Source organism: Ruditapes philippinarum, unplaced genomic scaffold (assembly GCF_026571515.1).
Source record: "Ruditapes philippinarum isolate M1 unplaced genomic scaffold, ASM2657151v2 ctg624_1_1_1_1, whole genome shotgun sequence".
In the NCBI taxonomy this organism is placed as follows: Eukaryota; Metazoa; Mollusca; class Bivalvia; order Venerida; family Veneridae; genus Ruditapes; species Ruditapes philippinarum.
This window is the reverse complement of record NW_026859768.1, coordinates 152,622-175,176: the sequence shown is the minus strand read 5'-3', so window position 1 is coordinate 175,176 and position 22,555 is coordinate 152,622. Positions and strand designations below refer to the sequence as shown.

At 32.6% G+C, this 22,555-nt stretch overlaps 1 protein-coding gene across 1 annotated transcript in view; it reads right to left on the bottom strand.

Moving 5' to 3' along the window:
- Positions 1 to 1,917: 1,917 nt before the first annotated feature.
- Positions 1,918 to 22,555, bottom strand: part of LOC132757868 (serine/threonine-protein phosphatase 6 regulatory ankyrin repeat subunit A-like) — a 58,354-nt gene continuing 37,716 nt past the window's right edge. The window contains exons 19-30 of the mRNA XM_060749317.1: positions 17,865 to 17,963; positions 17,548 to 17,646; positions 15,650 to 15,754; positions 14,915 to 15,013; positions 14,441 to 14,539; positions 13,755 to 13,853; positions 7,512 to 7,618; positions 6,855 to 7,046; positions 6,423 to 6,576; positions 5,836 to 6,027; positions 3,034 to 3,296; positions 1,918 to 2,754 (exon numbers count right to left, since the gene is read on the bottom strand). Coding sequence (XP_060605300.1) covers positions 2,226 to 2,754; positions 3,034 to 3,296; positions 5,836 to 6,027; positions 6,423 to 6,576; positions 6,855 to 7,046; positions 7,512 to 7,618; positions 13,755 to 13,853; positions 14,441 to 14,539; positions 14,915 to 15,013; positions 15,650 to 15,754; positions 17,548 to 17,646; positions 17,865 to 17,963 — 2,037 coding nt within the window. The 3' untranslated portion in view covers positions 1,918 to 2,225. The remainder of the gene's footprint in view (positions 2,755 to 3,033; positions 3,297 to 5,835; positions 6,028 to 6,422; positions 6,577 to 6,854; positions 7,047 to 7,511; positions 7,619 to 13,754; positions 13,854 to 14,440; positions 14,540 to 14,914; positions 15,014 to 15,649; positions 15,755 to 17,547; positions 17,647 to 17,864; positions 17,964 to 22,555) is intronic.

Here is a 22,555-nt window from a genome sequence, read left to right as displayed (position 1 = left end):
TTCAAAGAACTTTGGATTTTTCATTGCAGTATATACTGAAGAAGCTATCTAAATCAATTTTGAGATTCTATTTGAGTGTATCCATCAATATAAATCGGATTAATACACTTGTTACTATATATAGTAACAAAATCGCCTATGATTTCAACTGATTATGAGTGTCACGTGACCTATTATGAATTTGCGGCCCGGGGCCGATAACTAGTTATCAGCCCGCTGAACATGTGCACGTGCACAAACTGAAACAATGACGTCACATTTTACGTCATCAAACAGTTTACGTAGGTTTTAAGATTTTATTATGAGAGCTGAAGCGTATTTCGTACATACACAGTTTTATTAGTATTGAAATTTAAAGAAATAATGCGACAAATGTATTCCGTAAAAAATGAAAATAAAACTTGCTTCTAGATTCTACAGTATTGTAGTGTACTTTGAACTTACAAAAAGTCAGCAACTCTGTAGAAGTTACTGTAGATCTACTGTACTGTGTACAGTAGAAATGCAAGAATTTCAACGAAAGAAATTTAAAAGTTTTTTTTTTAGAAAAATGCTACTATTAGATCTACCAAGTGTATTAAAGACATTAATACACGTCTTAGTTGTGCCAGAAGGTGATAATCGGCCCTGAAATGAATAATGCCCTCGGGATGAAGCCCTCGGGGCCATTATTCATTTTGCGGGCCGATTATCACCTTCCGGCCCTATTAATCTCTTAATAATTCCACAATATCGACACTTTTCACATACCCGTGCCGACTTAGCGACTCCGTAAAAATGGTATTGCACGACCATATATATACGCGACGTCATTTGCGTTATAGAAACATAGCGTACAGACGCGATAAATCTAATCGTTATACTAAAGCCGCGTCCATGTTGTTTTTTTTTTTTCATTAAAACAGTCTTTATTTTTTGTTATGTGATACAATGAATACTTTCTTTTTGTAGGCTCAATACTCAATTTATTGAACGAGTTGAATAAAATAATATTATGCTCGCGAGTTGCTCGTATAATATGTATTCATCCAACTCGTTCAATTAATTCAGTATTAAATCTACATTAATTCAATGTCCTTTATTCATTGAATATTTATTTATTGTGGCCCCGTCACATTTGCGAGGGCTGTTTTACATTGCCAATGGCGCCAGAACAGTGTCGATGGCTCGATCACATTTGAACAAATGTTAATATTTTATTTATAACCAAGCTCTGTGAAATATTTAGTGCTGAGCCAAAGGGAAGGTAACGATCAGATTTCATGCACGATAAATTGGACAGACATTTACTTTACGGTAAAGAAACCACTGAAAATGTGTCTCAAAGTACTAGAAAACAAATAAGTAAATTTAAAAGAAAAACGTAATCATGAGGTATTTCGTATAGAAATTGCATCCAAAATGATGCGAAAAATGTTCCACGAGGCATAACATTCTTCGATATTTGAAAAAAATAATTTTTCTATTAATCTTTTAAAAAACGCATTTTTAAACTGTGTCTACGTATTAAAGCTTCGTTTTGGTTGGTGGCTCCACAATGGAAGTCTCGAGGGCTCTCATTTTAACAGATCACCAAAATGTGAAAGAGCCACTGTTTAGTAGAGGTGCTACGGGACACGTTTCGTTGCACATTTTGCAGTATTCTCATGTATATTTCAAACATAGGCGTCCATCACGTCGAATAAATTTTTGATTTATTTTTGCGGAGGGACAATAACGCACATTGCTAAAACACACAAATGAAACACTCTTATTAGAATATAGCCTTCTCAACAAATATCTAACTGCTATTAATGTAGGTTCAGCGATGATTTTGTGTAAGCCACCGCGTTTTAAAAGGAATGCATCATTATTTCAAGTTCGTGGCTTTGGTGATACAAACATTTTCCAGACTGATTTGAGACAATTGAATAAAGCTTTATACAAATAAACAAGTTATAATACTGTAAAACGGACACTTAACGCCCATTTAACAAATCAATTTTATTACAAGAGTTAAACAGTCATAACGGCAAATGACATAAATCTATATAAAAGCAGTGAATAAAATATCCAAAAAACATAACACTCAAACAGCACGTAAACTAGAGTAATCTAACATTATATATTGTATTTTAGTCTCTTTATATATTTGTGGCATCTGTAAGAACAATCGTTGTAACAGCATTGACGCGGTCCATATCTCCCCACATCGACACTTTGCCGTTTGATAGGAAGTAAATTAATTATGCAATGACGCAAGTATTCGCTTGTGGAATTTCAATCGGAAGACTTGTTACAAGAACTTCCTGGGTCCCAGTCTTTGCCTCAACATCTTGCAAATCCGTAAATACTTGAAATTCGCCAATTTGAGGCAGGTTTTTATCAATTCTTGTCAGGTAAAATGACTGGAACTTGTACGATCTCGGGTTAAATGTAAGTTTCAATTTTCTGCTGTTATTTCCGACATACTTCATGTTGCCAGTGACATCAAATGAAAATGACTGATTCGGCCGTGCTTGAAAATGTCCAGAATGTTTAACTTCTGGGTGAAAAAAGAATCCTTCATTTTCCCAAAATTCGAAACGCCTTTGAAATCTCCCGGGGGTTGTGCATTCAAAGATTACCAGATGGGAGTCTTTCTTCGGACAAAGTGCATAGAAAAATAGCACAGACGTTTCTCTATGTAATGCGCTTTTGATGCGTTCCTTTGCCTTCTTCTTTGCTGCGTCTGTGCTGATACCCATGTGTTTTGATAGTACAATCGGCACATAACTGAAATTTATTAAAATGCATATATTTATGGTAAAAGTGGCAGAATATCCTAATAAGTAGTTTGTAAATCTGTATGTTAATCAAACATAAATGCCATAAGTAATTCTAATGCATACAAATTTATTGCAAACCTTTCTAGGTCGCAAATACAATGCAAGAGTAAATTACAAATATTGTATTTTCTAATAATATTTCATATTAACTCTAAATAAAGAAATAAGTTAAACAGTTTGACGGAGAATGGTGGAGGCATACTAATACATAAAAAAGATTACATACATGCAGAATCGTTTGATCCAAAAGGAGATGCAGCCATTTTGTGGATTAATGGGACTGTCTATTTCCCTCCATTTTCTGTCGTCTTCTAAGTCATCTTCGTTGTTAACACTGAATACCACAACATCGTCAATGTCTTTGACGTCTTTATGTAATGGTACCTGAAGTCTGACTTTGTCAGACGGTTGCCTAGCAGCAGATAAATGGATTATGTCGGCGGCAAAAATGCGATCTGGATTTCTCTCAAAATTCCCTGTCTCAATAACCTAAAATGTAACGAAAATCTTAATTTTTTTCTGAATCGCAGTGAAGAATGGTTGATCGAGGAAGTAATGTGTCCATTAATTGCATCCATTTAATTACAGAATATAACGTCAATTAAAGGTACATCTATTCAGTTTGGCTTAACCTAAAGAAAAACAAATTACGAACTATGTAAGTATGTACCTCAAAACAGTATTATGGTATCATCATTGAAAATAAAAGTAAGCAAAATTCAAAAATTATGATATCCGTTGCTTTCCATGGCATCAATTACGTGACTTTTGTGATAACGATAAATAAAACAAAAATTTGTTAATTAATGCATGCGTACGATTCGATTTCAGGTAATCAAAGTTACTGAATGGGGGTTATGGTTTGTGTACAACTTGACATTATTGGTTCATTCCGTACAAACTGTAATTCTGGGGTTAGAAATTGTACTCCAGGGTTAAGAATGTCATCATCGGGTTAAAATGATCAAAAGAAGTTCGAAATAATAAACCCACAAAGTAGGTCTAGTTAAAACAACCGTTCGTCCGTCTGTCCGGACCACTCCTAAGAAACTAATGTCATCCAAACTTTACATTAATGATTAGTAGCACGTCTAGTTGAGTATGCCGACGTCATTTATCGGTTCAATGATTTTTTGACAGTCATATCCCTTAATTAATTAGTTGGCTGTGGAGCAACCGAGTCTTATATGACGCATGATTTACTGTGGAATGACACGATTTATTTTGCGAGTCGTCAATAAAAAACACAAGTACATAAGAACATTCACATACATTATCTTTACACTTTATGACCAATTTTAAATTTCTTGCTTTGTTACAAAACATTTTATTTATATTTTCTTCAAATGGAAATACAATGTTTTCTTATCTGTCTGTATTCTACCGTGATTTAATATCGTGTGACCAGGCTAAAAAACATGTTAAGAACAGTTTCGCATTTGGACACTGTTGCATTGCACTGTAATTAAACATTTGAATTTTTCAATATATCCATTTTTGAATTTTAGAAACAAGGAAACAAGTTCGTTTTTAAGAAATTTATCTTTAAATGTTTTGTATTTTTTTCTTTTGAGATGATTTGGATAGTGATGTACGGACATAGTTCTTGGTAGCCGCCTTTTATACTCGTATAGTACAGCAAGGTCACACGTGTGTTGTTTTATTTTGGTTAGATTTGGTAACGGGTCGTCTGGTGCCTTTAATGTCTTATATACTACGTGCATGCTAAAATTTAATGTTTTATCGATGGTAATTTGCTTATTAACAGTTTATATATCGTTTAATCGGGATATCATTAATTACTGTTCAAGGCATTATTATTAACCAAAGACACATGGTGTCGGATTACTGGCACATTACGACATGACATTGACTGAAGCGTACCCGTCTTGTCACAGTTACTAGTACGGACGTAATGAATTGTTCGTGCTGTAATGCTTCCCCTCTGTGCAAAACTATATATGCAGACATTCGTATATGTAGCATTTTATTCGGCTCTTCTAAAGGAGCTGAACACATTCCTTTGCAGCCGTTTTACGTGTATGCAAAACCTCGCTTATTTATAGTTTTGATTTTTTTGTCCTGACTACTCCTCTTACACCACTCCAAGGGGCAGGACGTGAAGTGGTTGCACACTTGGTTCAAGCGAGCGAATTGGTTGCAAACTTGACAAAATGGCGAACACGGCGTGATTTTTTGAAACGGGTGAACGAATTTTTGCCAGGCAAATGGGTTTCTTTGTTATTTTGAAGTTCATTAGTATGTCTTTTCCATAATGCAATATATATGCCACACTCGGTTAAAAGTTTCAGCATCCTAGATTCTGTTTTGACGAAGTTATTGAAGATATAAACTGATCATGTAGATATTTTTTAATTTGACATGTGACTGTTCTGGTCGGTTTTTCTCCTAATTTATTCGAATTTGTAAGTTTTGAACTGCATTTAACAATAACAAAATATGTTTCTGTCAATGCTGTACAAATGGTTTAATTCGCAAGTCCGAAGATAACATTCAATACACAAAAATATCTTGTTCAAGCACATTTTGGTTGCAAACTTATACTTCAAGCATTTTTGGTTGCAAACTTTTGTGTCAATAATGTGGCATGCATATTTTTTAGCGAGGAATAACTAATAATTTTTTTTTTTTAAAATAATTAGCAACCACTTCATGTCCTGTCCCTTGCACTCATGAAATTTCAATTAAACATTGCAGGATTGCATTTCATTGCTCATATTAAACTGGTTTTTCGATTGAATGATTTTGGCACCATGCAATTAGCTATCAGGCGACACACGTGATCACTGATCGCTCTTGTTTTTAACATATAAATTATGTTTATTATACCATTTGGCTGTTTGTGTGAAGTTCCCCATTTGGCTTTTTTAAAAGTTATCACGTGTCTCTGTGAAGAAAAACGACGGGTAGTAGCAGTAGTTGCGTTTTAGAGTAGTTATAAAACATGAAATTACGTCATATACGGACTTGAAGGAGATAAATATATGTAACTAAAAAGAAGTCATACCTGGACATTTACATCTATGGTGTTTTCAAATGTCTTGGCCGGTACTTCCACTCTTATATTCCTGTTTAACTCTGACATAATTGTATGAGCACTAGGACCAATCTTGTGCTGGTACACTCTGGGACGTGCCAAAACAGCAAATTTCTTAACAGTATTGTTGCTGATTGGCAGCTTAGCAACAAAGGTTGGTACCTAAATGGAATATTGCATGGTGATTTCCTCGTCATTATAAAATTATTTTATTTTATGCAATAAATGACTTGAAGCTGAGTGATTTTTATCGTGCGAAAACGTGCGCTTCTCCAGTGTGCTTTGACATTACTTAAAACGAATGAAATCAATCAATTAATACAAAGCAAAACGATCTTAAACTAATCACTAGGTCACGTTTTCTTAAAATGTATGACAACATTATTCTACTTACAAACATAAGCCCACGGTATTTCATAACAATAGTAATATATTTTGGCACACTCAGTTTGGTGTGCATGCGAGATTCACATCTATGTCATGTTAGATCAGCTTAAGATGTTCCCTTTTCATTCTGTATTTGTAATTTTATTTAGTTCTATATATTTTATACGAACCCCGTTTTCTTCTGAAGTCTTGTGCTCTTTATATTCCTCATTATCTGTTGTTTTCAGATAACTTTCAAACATTCCAGGATATCCATCCAGAGGAACCTCGATCATTAATGTACAGTCGGCCTCCAAACACAGCACACGTAACTCATAAATATCACTGTAATAGTAAAGGAGAATAAGTATTACTTTTGCTCATACCCTTACCAAGTTTAAATATGTATAAATATTTAAAAGAGAAAAACCCAAAATAAGAATAATAATAATAAAAAATAATGGTAATTACATAATAATAATAATGATAATAATAATAAAACATCGTAACATCTTGTTTTATTTGATAAACATAACTTCTTTCTTTTCTAACACTCAGATATTCAATTAAATTCAATGGCATAATGCGTAACACATGCTTATTAATAAGATATTTTGCTGTACCTGAGAATCTCTTCTAGACCTTTCAACGTAATATCAAGGTGAGCAGAGTCGGCTGGTGTACGGTGTATAAAGATGATTGGTTTAGCATTTATGGAGTTGTCTTTTTTACATTCTACTGACACTGTTATTCCAAGGCGAGCTAGATCCACTTGTTTTCCGAGAGGCACCATTCGACAATCGTAGCTTATCTCACTGGAGAAATATTCACATCATTATACTATATATAATTATATATAAATGAAGACGAAAAAATAAAATCAAACCAACTGGATTTATACATTAAAAAAATCAATATTTTTAAAGTCATGGAGCTACAAAAATGAAATGGAGCTACCAAACCAAAATACAGAATTTATTTGTGTTCTTATATAATTATCTGTTGGTATTTAAATGCAATGTATATGTTATGACAATTGGGAATATTTATTTTATACATGCATTTGCGTTTTGACAATATGTTTATTATCAATGATTTTTACTAATATTTAAATTTCATTAAAAACGTAACGTACAATTGTTAAGGTCCACTGTCATTGATGATAAAATTAGATAAACGTTGATTAAAACAGTCTTCAAAAATAAAGTATTTTATTCAGCGTTCTTGTCTAATATTTTTATCATATGTATTTGTTAAATATTAAGTAGAAAATGTTTTACCCTGAAGTATGTCTTGATGAATGGTTTTCGTTGTACTGTCTTATACGTTTTGCTACAGCATGTTTCATTTGGGTAGGTAATTTGAACGTGTTAGCCAGATTCTCATTCTGAAAGTAAGAGCCAACTGTAACTTGTAAAGTGTAGTTACATGAAGAATTTACCCGATGGACTGCATTCGTCTTCTACACGGGGGGGGGGGAGTTGCACGAAGGATAGAGTTGTTTTGTTTTTTTTCTTTTTTTTTTGTGATAACTTGTCGGGAGTTCTTGTGATAACTGTCACGGAGGTCGTCGGAAAACTTTTGTATAGACTACAAAAACACTCGTCAAAAACGTAATTTTCATCTTTAAAGAGTGCGTTTTGGGTGCTAAATTAAACTCTAATGATAAAGCTTGTCATTACATCTGGTATTATGTGTCAAAAAGTAATTCATAGTCCATTTTTCATCGCCATTTGTTTTAAGCTGGTCATTTTAAGTAAAATTTCCAAATCATTTGCAAATTCGCACGAATTGACCTGTTTATTTCTGGTATTTATCCTTGGCTTCCTTGCCTTTCATGATTACCTATTAATTATATTAATTAATAATAATGCAAAATTGCAAACATAAAGCCACGGCTAACAAATTTATACCCGATTTTTCAAATGTTCTGGAGTTCTTGTGATAACTCGAGTTCTTGTAATAACTTTTGTTATTGCCAGCGTGTATTCTGTGCTAAATCACGACAAGTTTTAGCGTTTTGTATTATTCAATAAGATTGTAAATCATTATGAAATGAAGAACGCTCATCTTTTGCACAATAATAAAGGGAATATATAATGTTGTCTTTGAGTGTATTTTAGTTCGAGAGATATCATTTCTTACACCCGGTTCTTGTGCAATGTTTCATTTTATAGCATTATGCTGACACAGATTTCGTAGATTTGATAAAAGATTGATATAGAGCAATGACTTACATGGTAAAATGCGCTTTGAAATTCATGCATGGTGTCTTCATGTATACATTATAAAGGACTTTTTGTAACAATGGTGCAAAGATTTGGAATAGAATAACATCTAATATACGTTCTTCTAATTCTCTGACATCTTTTAAAAATAAGTATAAAGAACATATCCTGCAAATCAAATAAATATCTTCATACCTCTGTCATTATGTTATAATACTTATTATCCATGTACGAGTACATTATTAAAATATTTGTAAATGAAAACTATATAAATTATATTTAATATCTTAAAGGAGCGTTTGTCAAAAAAAGTTATAAGGAAAAATCTAAATGGAATAGTTGTAATTGTTTTATGATGTTTTGTGTTTGTGTTTCTTAATATTGTTAAGAAGGCCACATTTAAAATTAAGAAATGCATTTTGTTTTCTATGATCTTCATGTGTTACCTTCTATAAATAAAGTTATTATTATTATTATTATTATTATTATTATTATTATTATTATTATTATTATTACTCCTGACATTTTAAGAGAACAATAAGTAACATCCCATCGGTCGGCAGTAATCCCCCTATGTAAACTTAGTGGAGGAAACTCTCATTTTAAGATGATATTTGAAATAATTTTTTATTAATTTTGAGACAATGTGTCATATGCAAACACTTTGACTTCATACTTTTTAAAATAAAAAATGAATTGAAATTTGTTTCCAGTCAACAATTCTGTAATTCATGGATATATTTGAAAATGCTGTGCGTTGGGCATTGTAACAACGTGTCACGTGCAAGGTCACACTTGTCGATCAAAAAGCCATGATTTTTTTTAAAAAGTGCACTAATATTCGTGTCGGATCAACAATTCTTTCATTACTGGATGTATTTAAAAATCACTATCCATAAATATGTTTGACATAATGACAATGTAACGTGTGCAAAAATCAGGCCCTTAGCTCATATGTCAATGTCGCGATTGTAGTTCAAAATTCATGAAACATGTATGAATTTTTATCAAAGTACATTGACGTTCGTGTCAGGTTACCATTCTGTTATTACTGGAAAGATTTAAAACTATTGCGCATAATGTGTCATAACGATGTGTCGCGCGCAAGAAACAATGCCCTTAGTTTAAAGGTCAAGGTCACACATTAATTTAAAATTCATGATATGAATTTGTTCTTAAAAATGCACGATTTTGGTCAAGTTCACACTTGATTGTCAAAAGTCATGATATGATAGGGCATCGACAGTCATGTCCAGTTCATATCTTTTTGTTTTTCAGTGACAAGTTTTATAATAACTTGGTTTACATATATGGTACTTTAAAACAATTTGTGATAAGTGAGAACAATTTTGTAGCTTTAATTTATAAAGGTCAAGCTAGGACTCTTAAGGTTAGTACTTCAATTTGATGGTTGTATCAAGTCATCGAGTCTGTAATTCATGAAGGAATTTTTTAATAACTAGGCATACCTTTGTGGCTCATTAGAAATCTTGTCAAACGAAAATGCTATGTGGATGACTGATAGAAAGATAAAGTTTATACTTGAATGTCAAAATAGTAACTAGATGATTGTGTCTAGTAAAAGCTTTGTAATCCATTAAGGATGCTTTTTGAAATAATGGAGCACACTGAAAATATGAGAGTATTTGTTAATGTTTCTTTATTTCTTTAGTATCGGCGCCTTTGTTGAAAGTCAAAGGTCATGTTTTCTCTACTTGGCCTTGCCTTTGGGCGTTTGTCTTTGTCAAACGATATGTCTTGCTCAGTCTACAACATCTAGTTCTGTAACATACTAAGGATGTCCTACAAAGTCCTGGATAATTGCTGTATAACAAAAATATAACGCAATCCACAAATGTACGTCCATTAATTTGTAAAATAAGAAACATGATTTTAAGAAAGAATACAAACACAAAATAAAGACCGGAGGTGTGCATATGCGACCAAAGACTACAATTGTCATTTTACAAACCTAACGCATTATCTTTAAATCAGAGTCAGTGTTCACTTACGTAACAAATCTGCCTAATGTTATAACGTTGACATTTCCCTCAAGTATGGGATGCCCGTAATCAAGCGATCATGAAAGATGGAGAAAATTAATTTAATTTTTTTTTTAATTTATAAAGACGAACATCAGTTTGCAGAATTTTATAATTTCTAGTATGGAATGATATTGAGGTAAAAATTACACAATGCCTGCTTGCACTTTCATCACGCTTGTTGACAATTACACACTTCCTGCTTACTGTTACAATTTACTCATTGACACTGCTATTGTGCTTATTGGTACAGTCATTATGCATGCTTGCACTTTCATCACGCTTGTTGACAATGATACCATGCTTGCTGGAAGTTACAACTTGTTTGGTGTTTAGTCCCTGATGTCTTTATGGCTGAATGACAGTGCAATGTAGCGTAATGAAATATTTCAACATGCCGGGACTGTATATAAGCTTTGATATTTCAACATTGCACAGTTATAATGCTCCTAGAACATTACACACGATGTGGCCACACAAAATGAAAGATGCAATCAGTCACTAAGCAAGTTGAAAGTAAGCATAATGTGAATTGCAAATTTGTACATCACATTTTGATACCAGGGGGCGCACGTTCGTAGTTTTTGCGAAATATGCCGGACTTTAATTAGCTGTTCCCTTAACCGTTTCCCATCAGTTGTGTCCCTTTGTTTCATTAGGTAGGGTCGCCTATAGAAAAGCCGGATTTGATCCGGGATCGTATTAAACATATAGTAATGCCGGGAATTGACCACCTACTCTCGGTGAATTTTCATCATTATTATAATAATAATAATAATTATTATTATTATTATTATTATCATTTGAAGGTTTTTATAGAGATTTCTAAATAAGTTTGATTTGAAGTAGTTATAAAAAATCTTTAAAAATAACGTATTTTTTCACAGACAAAAGCGTTTATTAATTGACCTCAGAATGACACACACACAAAATCTTATTTAATATTGTAAGTACATGTAATGGCAATGGAAGTCGTTGTATATTGGGCATCAAGAGTGCTAATATGCAATTAGAAAAAGGTAAACACAAGTAATCAATAAATTCAGCCAGAAAAGCCGGGATCGTATTAAAAAATATAGGGATCCCGGAAATTGACCAGTCTGAGAAGATATTTTTCAGATAAGCCGGGATCGTATTAAAACATAATTATAGGGATCCCGGGAATTGACCAGTTCAAGAATATAGTTTTCAGAAAAGCCGGGATCGTGTTAAAACATATAGGGATCCCGGGCATTGACCAGTTCAAGAATATAGTTTTCAGAAAAGCCGGGATCGTATTAATATATATATAAAGATCCCGGGAATTGACCAGTTCAAGAATATAGTTTTCAGAAAAGCCGGGATCGTATTTAAATATATGAAGATCCCGGGAATTGGCCAGTTGAAGAATATAGTTTTCAGAATAGCTGGGATCGTATTAAAACATATAGGGATTCCGGGATTTGACCAATTCAAGAATATAGTCTTTAATTTTTCCAATTAATTAGGCATATAATTATAAGTATTGTGATTTCTGCATTTTAAGTTTGTTAATAAATAGCTCTAAATATATTTATATCCTAAGTTAAATTAATTTACCGTTCATTACATACAAAAAAAACTTAACGTTTTTAAATCGCATTTCATTAGGACAATAATCATTATACAAATATACATGTAGTTTATTAGTTTTCCCTCTACATCTAATACGATCTTCCCCCCCCCCCACCTTAATTTGTGGATTTTCAGGAATTTCAAACCGCAAGTCCTCCATTTCTAAGAAAAACAATTTAAGTTAAGCAAATGAGATGTAGAGGGCGAGCTAAAATTTAATCTGGCCCCTAAATCAAATTAAATTAGATGTACCATCATCAATACTGGTCACAGTCCTGTGACTAATTCCAGTCCAGTCAAAATTTTAAACAATGAGTCAATGTTAATTGTTATGGCATATATTTGGACGTTATGGCATGCATACAGAATATAAAGTCAATGCTACGGGTAAAAGAATTGACCGACAATCTATTTGTAATCTTTTTGCTAAATAAAGTTACGACAAATGGCAAATTGAAAAGAAGGGGAAGTAACTATTGATATATCTGTCTATACATATTCGGATATCCACGATAATCTTTCCGGCAAATAATTATTCAAATTACGGAAAAACACGACTAGAACATAGCGCCCCCTGTTATCAAAATGTGACATAATTTTGAAATGACATTATGCTTAGTTATATTTTGCCTAGTGCCTGATAACATTTTCCATACTGGTTGATCACTTCGTGTATGCATTACAAATTAACCAAGATAACCACTGGCACAGCTAATGAAATAAACCTTTACGCTAGATTGCACTGTCATTCACTCAAATGAAAATATGAAAAAGGCATCAGGGACTTAACACCAAACAAGTTGTTACTTCCAGCAAGCATGGTATCATTGTCAACAAGCGTGATGAAAGTGCAAGCATGCATAACGACTGTACCAATAAGCACAATAGCAGTGTCAATGAGTAAATTGTAACAGTAAGCAGGCAGTGTGTAATTGTCAACAAGCGTGATGAAAGTTCAAGCATACATAGTGACTGTACCAATAAGCACAATAGCATTGTCAATGAGTAAATTGTATCAGTAAGCAGACATTGTGTAATTTTTACCTCAATATCATTCCATATTCTAGACTGTAAGAAAACGAGTGTACTGAGAATTTCAAAAGACAATTTGTGTATGTCTCGTATAAGAAGGTGGCTTGGCTACTTAACAACGTAAGGAACGGTACTGCACGGCCAAGCATAGTCTATATTTTGATGTGACCTCATTTGCGTTCGCGTAAAGGCGCACTTAATGTTAGCATTACACTATAAGAGCATCAAAGTGATTATATTTACTGGCAATAGTTTAGTATCTGTTATAAACAGAGCAAATTATTCGTGAAACTGCATTGCTAAATCTGTTTAACCTAAACTCATTCAATACTTCTATTAACGTCAGAAGTTGCAATGATATCGCAACTCATTCGGATGCATTTTAATTGACATGCATAAAATCATGTAATTATCAGAAAAATATGTCTAGCAAAAACACTATTTCATAGTATATACAATGAATGTCTAACACGTTTATGAAACCAAATACACAAACTATGATTCATTGAAATATAAACAGTTCTTATCAAAAATAGTCAAGCGATGTACTTTAAAAAAATGAAAGAGGTTTACATTTGAAATATGAAAAGTCCTTAAGACTAAAGATAATTGCTGTTGAAAAACAGACCTTATCTCTAATGTTCGGATTACAGCCACACATTAGCAAGTACTCCATGGCTATTCCTTGTCCATATTCGGCAGCAACATGGAGAGGTGTTTTCATGTCCTGCAACAAAAATAGTGAAAAACTAATGGGGCGTTTTAAACAACATTTCTAAGTGATGTTTGATATTGTCCTTATTCAATACAAATATACAGGTTGAATTAAATCAGCGTAACTACCAGGGTAAGCTTCCCGGAAAATACACGCTACCATTGCAAACTGTATGATATCTTGATCACCTTTAATGTTATTCATCCGATCCATAACATTAATTGCAAGATATCAGGTTAGGTAAGAATTGTCGGCTTATTAAAATACATCAATTATAAAGCATGCTACAAAATCCGATAGGATTAACAGAATGTCAGGGGATGTAATAACAGTACTATTTTGGAACTGGGACAAATCGGTACAAACCTTTGTTTCATAATTATATTCTTCCCGGCATGCCAAGCGTCATGAAAAAATAATTAGCTTGTCAAAAAGTTTGTTTCTACCCGAAATTACCATTGACATGAAGTTATTTCGAGAAAATATGTAGTTTGAGCGACTTGAACCAGTCAATCAATGGTATGATCTATAATACACCCAATTAGCCCAAAAAGAAATTGTTTTTAGTTATTTTTATAATAGTTTTTGTAAATACTCACTTTATTTTTTGTGTCTATACTGCAGCCAAGAGATGCAAGCTGAACAATTATTTCATGCTGACCACTTGCAGCCGCTAGATGGACCACTGTGTTTCCATTCTACAGATTGATTCAATCAAACAATTTTTTATTAGTTCCACCCGTTATCATATAAAAAATACTACCTTTTTGAAAAAATGTGCAAAATTCAGATCATTTATTTATGAAATATTATTATGTCATGGAAAATTTTGAAGTAAACTGGCAATATGGTTTAATTTATGACTTTATGTATGAAAGAAATCCGCTCATATCATATCATTAGCAGGTAAAACGTGGGTTATTTCTCTGCCTCAGTTGTGCTTATTTTGATGAAAATATTTTTCGGTTTGAATACCAAATGTTATATACATGTATGTAGGTTCTTATAAGGATACTGCATACACTTGAAATTATGTTACTTTATAAAAATGAATTTTCATAAGTATATGTTACATCGTCACTAGCTTCAACATCGGCATTCAGTTGCAAGAGTTCAATGATTGTTTCCATCTGTCCACCTCTGCAAGCCAAGTGTAATGGTGTCAGTCCACGCTTAAACAAAAGCATTAGAGAACTAATAGTATACTTACAAATAGTCTACATCGTTATCCGGTAATTATATATTTCGAAACTCAGTATATACATTTGATATGGCTCAAAATTAGCTTTCTAATGGTTCATATAAACCACTTGCTATTTATTTTCTCACTTGGAAGAGCCATGCATGGGACAGGCTGTTATTAAATTTAAAGAGGACACTAATGGAAAATTTCAGTTGTTGTTTTTCCACAGGCTATTTGTTCAGTCATGATTTTTTAAGCATGCAAAGTTTAGGAATAATTTTCTCTCTCTTAGTTTAAATTTACATTCTTTGCCTTTGTAAAACAAAACAGAAATTTCCAACTAGAGTCATTTTACCTGAAAGTAAGCATACTATTTATTGCAAGTTTTTATTGCGTTTAACGGCCTATGGAGCCTACTATGTTGTTTCTACAAAATATATAGGCTACATTTTATAAACAAAATGGAAATGTTCTTTTGCTCGGTTGAGCTGATCATGTAGACAAAAGAATATTTGTTGAAAATAATGTATTTAGAAATCGGATCTCATACAGTGTTAAAGCAAAATACATGGATTTACATTACTCTCGTAAGCTATTGAAACATGAAGGAATTAAAGACACATACATTATCTCTACAGTTGATATCGGCAACATGATTGTTTCCCGTGAATTCAGGAAGTAGAAGAAAATGTCCAGATTCTGCCGCGTAATGCAACGGCTGTCTCCCTTCCTAAGATATGCAGGAAAGTTTTATTGAAAAAGAATATTAAATACAAACGTCAAATGGTTAAAAGGAGATAACAGACTGCCTTCTTCAAATCTGCATAGGGTAATATTATTCAAGTGCTAGTTTAATACATTACCATGCCAAAATACTGTTAATGCTCAGCATAAATTGGAATTATTTAGATATTTTGTTGACTATTTTATTGATTCATCTAATATGAAAATTTATACTGATTTACTGTATATTTTTGTAAAGGCTCATGCTATGAATGATTTAGTAAAATCAGCATTTAATGAAGATGGAGTGACTAAATTTTCCTTTTATTAATTATACTACGTTTTATGTCGAGTAACATACAACTTGACAAAAGTACTAAGCATAGATTTTGTTATCATAACAAAGTCATTTTTCATCAAATTATTTAATATTTAAAATCATTAGAAAGGTCAGTACAGTACACAGTAAAATCACAATACTTTATTTCTTTTTTCTTTGTAAAGGTTTTAAACTTGGTGCATCTAAGCTGCAAGTAAACTTTTGAAAATTCAGGTGGAAAAAGAGGAGCAAAGTTTTCTTTTAAAAAACAAAAATTGAAAATCCGCTCATATTTCCAAACATTAATCAAAGATATATTATGCTTTAATTGAATATTTGAAAAAATTGTACACAGTTTGTATGTATTATTAAAACAACATGTTCTGAATACACACAGAAAAGATATGTTACACTTGATCCAATTAGGATATGCATTGATCCATATTAGGATATGCAGCTTCCTATATTATTTTATGTATTCCCTTATTCAACTTAGACATATTCAGCAAAGATTAAAAGTATTTTTCTAATAGATGAGCATTGTATATCTTTAAAAGAACTTTCAACTAATATGAGAACCTTAAAATTCGACCCAGAGATGCTGCTATGTTTATATTAATATTGGCACATTTTGCCAATCAGATATTCTTATTTTGATGTTATCAGTCAACTTGTCTGTACAACACTCGCAATGTATGATAAAGGGCCAGGGCAACAAGGCTAAGTCTGTATTGATCTATATTCACATCGTTTTCAGTCCTAGACGTGTCACTTAAACATGTTTATTTGATATATGATGGCAGTATCTTCAGTATACTCCTAGGCTAACTGACGAAGTGTGTGTCCTATCATCAGAAGTTCAATTCAAATCCAAAATAAACTTTTTAATTTCAGAAATAAATTTCCAAAAGGCAAACAAAAAAGTTGATTGGCGAACTTTCCCCCCCGCAACCAGCTTTCTCCCAGTGTTACAATAGTCATTAAATCATGCAAAACAAAGTTTGGCGTTATAATTTCCTAGTTTTTTTATCACTTTAGCTTTCTTTTTTCTGTTTTAATTCCTTAAAGTTTTAAATGCTAAGAAACTTGTGCGCATGGCTTAGTAACTAATATGCACGACATATATGCACGACATAGTATCTCGTGTGCATCACTTAATTATCTCGTGTGCACGACTTAAATTAAATTTATAAATTTATAAACCACACTGAAAGTATAGGACTTGTACTGTGGAAGAGAAATATAAATTTAAGGCAACATGTGTATATTTCTTAAAATATTAGAAAGGGTTTACATTTTTGGTGAAACAAATTTTTCACCAAATACAAGAAGCAAAAGTATTTCTTATGTTTTCCAATCCGTTTTTTAAATTAAACATATAGAAATTCATAAAACATATATGCGCGTTCTTTTTTAAATCTCTTAAATAGTTTTTTTTTACGATTTATTAACTATTCATAAGCCAACCTGGAGTTACTTACGTCATCAGTTTCTGTTATCAGAGCCCCAAACTTCAGTAGCATACGCAGACAGTATACACTACCCGTGTGTGCCGCATAATGCAAAGGTGTTCGACCATACTGTAAAAAACGGTAAATGTCCTGCTAGTAAATGATGAATTAATGATTAAATGACTACTTATAAAATGAAGGTAAGTAAAAGAATCATATAGGTTATTGAAATCCAAGGCTTCCCTAAATTCACCCTGAAATAAGAACAAGTATTATGTGCTACTGATATATATGTATTTGTGCAGGTTCAAGTATAGGAATCAATAAGTTTCACCAAAGAAATTTACTTTATCTTTGCAATTCCTATCAGCGCCAAGTGTAATAAGCTTCTGTAGCCAATCTGTTGTGCTAAACAAAACGGCCAGATGGAAAATTGTCTCACCAAACTGAAAATGAAATAACAAATTGCAACATAATGACATGTATGTATTTAAAACAAAATCCCTTAGCCAAATACTCAAATACAAACCTTGAATTATTTATATTGTTAAGCTTTGATAAGGTTTGTTTACCTACCTGGGTTAGTTTTAATTGAATGCGTCGAACAGAATTGAATAGTGTCAAGCAATTCTGAACAATGCCGAACAATGTCAAGAAGTGCAGATAGCTATTAGCAGTGTCGATGGTAATCAGATTAATCAAGAAGCGTTTAACATATCCTATTTAGCTTAGGATTTTATAAACCCTTCTTACACTTATAGTTTGAAAAATTAATAAAACATCTTAGTTAAATTGTATGAGTTAACGGGAATAATTTTAATAAAGATAATAAATGTAAAGCTTAGCATCCATAAACGTTATTTATATAGTGGTACATCTTATTGTCAATTAAAATTTTTATTGTAATTTACTAATCAAATTATATTCAATGTAACGGATGAACAATCATATAATATCTAATTTGCGCTTTAACATATAGTATCTAATTTGGGCTTAAATATATGATATCTAGTGTGCGCTTTAACATATAACATCTAATGTGCGCTTAAATATATGATATCTAGTGTGCGCTTTAACATATAACATCTAATGTGCGCTTAAATATATGATATCTAGTGTGCGCCTTAACATAAAATATCTAATGTGCGCTTAAAAATGATATCTTATGTGCGCTTTAACATATAATATCAAGTGTGCACTTTAACATATAGCATCTAATGGGCTTAAATATATAATATCTAGTGTGCGCTTTAACAAATACTATCTAATGTGCGCTTAAATATATGATATCTAGTGTACGCTTTAACATATAACATCTAATGTGCGCTTAAATATATTTTATTAAGTGTGTGCTTTTACATTTAATATCAAGTGTGCACTTTAACATATAGCATCTAATGTGCACTTAAATATTTGATATCTAGTGTGCGCTTTAACATTTTACATCTAATGTGCGCATAAATATATGATATCTAATGTGCGCTTTAACATTTAACATTTAACATCTAATGTTCGCTTAAATATATTATATCTAATGTGCGCTTTAACATATAATATCTAATGTGCGCTTTAACATATAACATCTAATGTGCGCTCTAACATTTAGCATCTTATGTGCGCTTTAACTCAGAAATGTGACTTTTCAGGCTCTTTATCCCTCGAAGAGATATTATGAAAACTTTCAAAGGAAAAATCATGCTTAAAAAGACGGGTGATAATAAATACTATAATATCACGACACACTGTTGGTGTCTTATACCTTCAGTAACACAAGAAAACGGGATTGTCAACCTTATATAATAATTTATATAACTGTGAATCACGTGATATGCATTTCATGCGACTTATGCGTCTACCAAATTATCGACAAGGTTATAAAATAGAAAGGTACATTCGTAGTTAGTTTAGTGCTTGGTTGTACTGCTTAGAATGTTGCAAGATCTTAACCCGACTACATAACTGCTGCATGACTAGTCTCTGAAGTAATCAAGAGTTTGACATAATGCATTATACCAATATTGCTGAATCATTTTCTAACCAATAGAAAATAGGATATCGAAAAAATAAATGATTTGTTGCCATTAAGTTCAAAAATGCATGATATTAACAAAGGTGTTGTTGTGATATTTGTCACGAAACTGAAAGTAATGGTTGAAACGTTAATACAGATTGCTTAGCAATAATTGCTGATGTAAGCTTTTATAATAGTTTTATAAATATGACATCAATCATGAGACATGGCATTTGAGAATATTTCTGAGAGAAGCACTCTTTTTAACAAAGCTAAGCTTTCAAAAACAGATTACTAAAAATCAAGAATACTGATACCTAATTTTATTTCAAAGTACTATGCGTTTAGTCATTTTTGCAAAGTTTAATAAAAATGTATCAAACAATATATTACAATGACATAATTGCTAAGCACCCTGTGATTTTCTTTTCAAAGATTGGGCATAACTAAACAAAAATTAAGCAAAAAACGGTATTTCATGGACATATTAATAAAAAAGTAGAACACCGATGTCGTTTCATCAATATGTTTTAAGTTAGATTTTATTGAAACAAGCACAGTTCAGAGCTAAAATTATCTTCGCTGGTTTGAATTTTCCCTACTTGTCTTTGTAAAAAATACTACTACTCTCGGAAACGTTTTGTTAATTTGTTTTCTCTATACTATTATCACATTAGTTACATAAATGCACTTTAGAACTTGCTCTATTTTTACAAATACGCCATGCCTTAGCACACGATCCTTTAATCATCACTTTGAATAACCATGTCACATGGTATTCTGAACGAAGTAGTGCTGTTAGTAGTGTAAATCAAAGTGCTGCAGCACTGAATGCGACGGACATGCAACCGGAAAGACATTTAGGCATTTTTAGAAGAAAAAAAAAACACACACACACAAAAGAGAAACAGAGAAGGGTTGTTCCATACAAGTTCGAGATTTGTAGAGAAATATATTGTATGTGTCCCAATCTATGGAAGCCTTGGAGGGTCACTTTTGAGTTTCGAGTTACGGATATTTTACTTTTGACTTTCGACTTTTGACTTTTGATTTGTGACTTACGTCTTATGACTTTTGGCTAACCCATTTTACACGTGCCCTAGAAGCTGAAAGCAGCAACTTTGGTTTCAGGTATGTTTTTAAACGTTTTAAATAATTTCATGCAGATTTGTCATGGAGGAGAGGATATGTTAAGGAGGGAATTTAATATTATTTGATATAATCCCATAGTGATAACATATCACAGACTTTAATTCCACAAGTGTGACTGTGTGTTTTGTACAATCTTCTATGTTCTTAATATGTTCATTATATTAGTGCTTATACATTTTTTGTCCTCATCACAAAATCTGTCCATGAGTAACAAACAAATAACTGTTTTACAAGTAGACAGGGAATACAAGTTTTACGTCTTAAAATGGCATGGTGCACAGTATTAAACATGTATCGCAATTCAGCATTTTAGTGAGCTAACACGGAATTAGTAAAGAACGGCAAGTGCTATGTTCATACACACAAGTTAACTTAAAATTGTAATCGAGCACCATTTGCATTTAGCATCAATGTCTAATTTTGTTGTATATTTTAACAATTGAGAAAAGAACACTTAAGAATAAACGTAGATATAAAACCAGTCAGAACAAAATATCCTACTAGCATTTAAAATACTTTTTTGCACCTATCAATCTTTAAAAAACGGAGCTAAGAGATTTACCCATTTTATATACTATGAATGTATAAAGATTTAGATAAAAGATAAACTCTTATTTCAGACACAACTACTGGACAAAAGGTAACGAGGATGAAAACCTTGATGTTGATCTGTGTCTTCATCATTATACTGTTCAGCATTACCAAAGCTACCGTGCCAAGATACCTACCCTCAACATCTATAACAAACAAAACTCTGCTGATAATAGAGTACTTTCTGGTAGAGCATGGCATAACGACGTCATTTAGTACAGTGAATAGACTTTTTAAACGCTTAAATTTAAAACGGCGTAATGGAATATATACTCCTTTTGAGTTATAAACAGAGAAATACAAACAAATGGACAACGCATAGAATTTCGTACAATATGGCGTAGGTTAATGCTGAATTACCACATGTACGTCAAGGGAGACGACGTCATGGAAATAATGAGAGCGCTTGATCCGGATGGTATTGAGATGCGGAAAGCTCATCGCTTATGCCGACGCGTATACTACGCCATGACATATGGACGGTTTCATAAGGATTTTATATCCATGGTGCTGTGAATGGGTATAGTAGAAAAATAACATGGTTAGAGGTTTTGGACTCAAATAACGACCCACACCTTATTGCAAGATTCTTTTAGACACCTTTAATGAACATTATCAAGTCCCCCTCACCCAATTACTAGGTTGTCATGTCGGTACGGAAAACTGCATTGCTTTACTATTGTAGAAATACTTCAGACACGATTCTACAGATCCGATAGTTGGTACTCGAAGCCTTGTAGCTGGAAAAAGCACATCTAACCAACGCATTGAGAAGTGGTGGTGTACATTACGAGAAAAAATGGAATCCATTGGTGGATTTTTTTTTCAAAGACTTACGCGATACTTGTGTATTTAATGATCTGGATCCGATACAATGTGAGAACTTAAAATTTTGCTTCATGGACCTCATACAAACCGAGTTAGACCGGATTACACATGAAATAAGGCAACAAAAAAGTTCTTCTGTTATTTGTGGTAAACCTGACACACTGTTTTTTTGTACCAGGTCTGTATGAAACTCACGACTTCGGCAATGCAGTTAACTTGAGAGACGTATATATTTGCAAAGAACATGTTTTCACGCCCAAGAAGACAATGTGTGGAATTCATAGAATTAGCACCCCTTCTGAAGCCAGATCTACAGATGCCATTGGACGCTGATTCAGCACTACAACTGTGTACCGAGTTGAAAGATTTAATTTTGAGAATAGATTTAATATAAATACGCTTTGAAACGACTAATACTGATTTTTTTTCGTGTTATTGATATATACTAGGTTACTA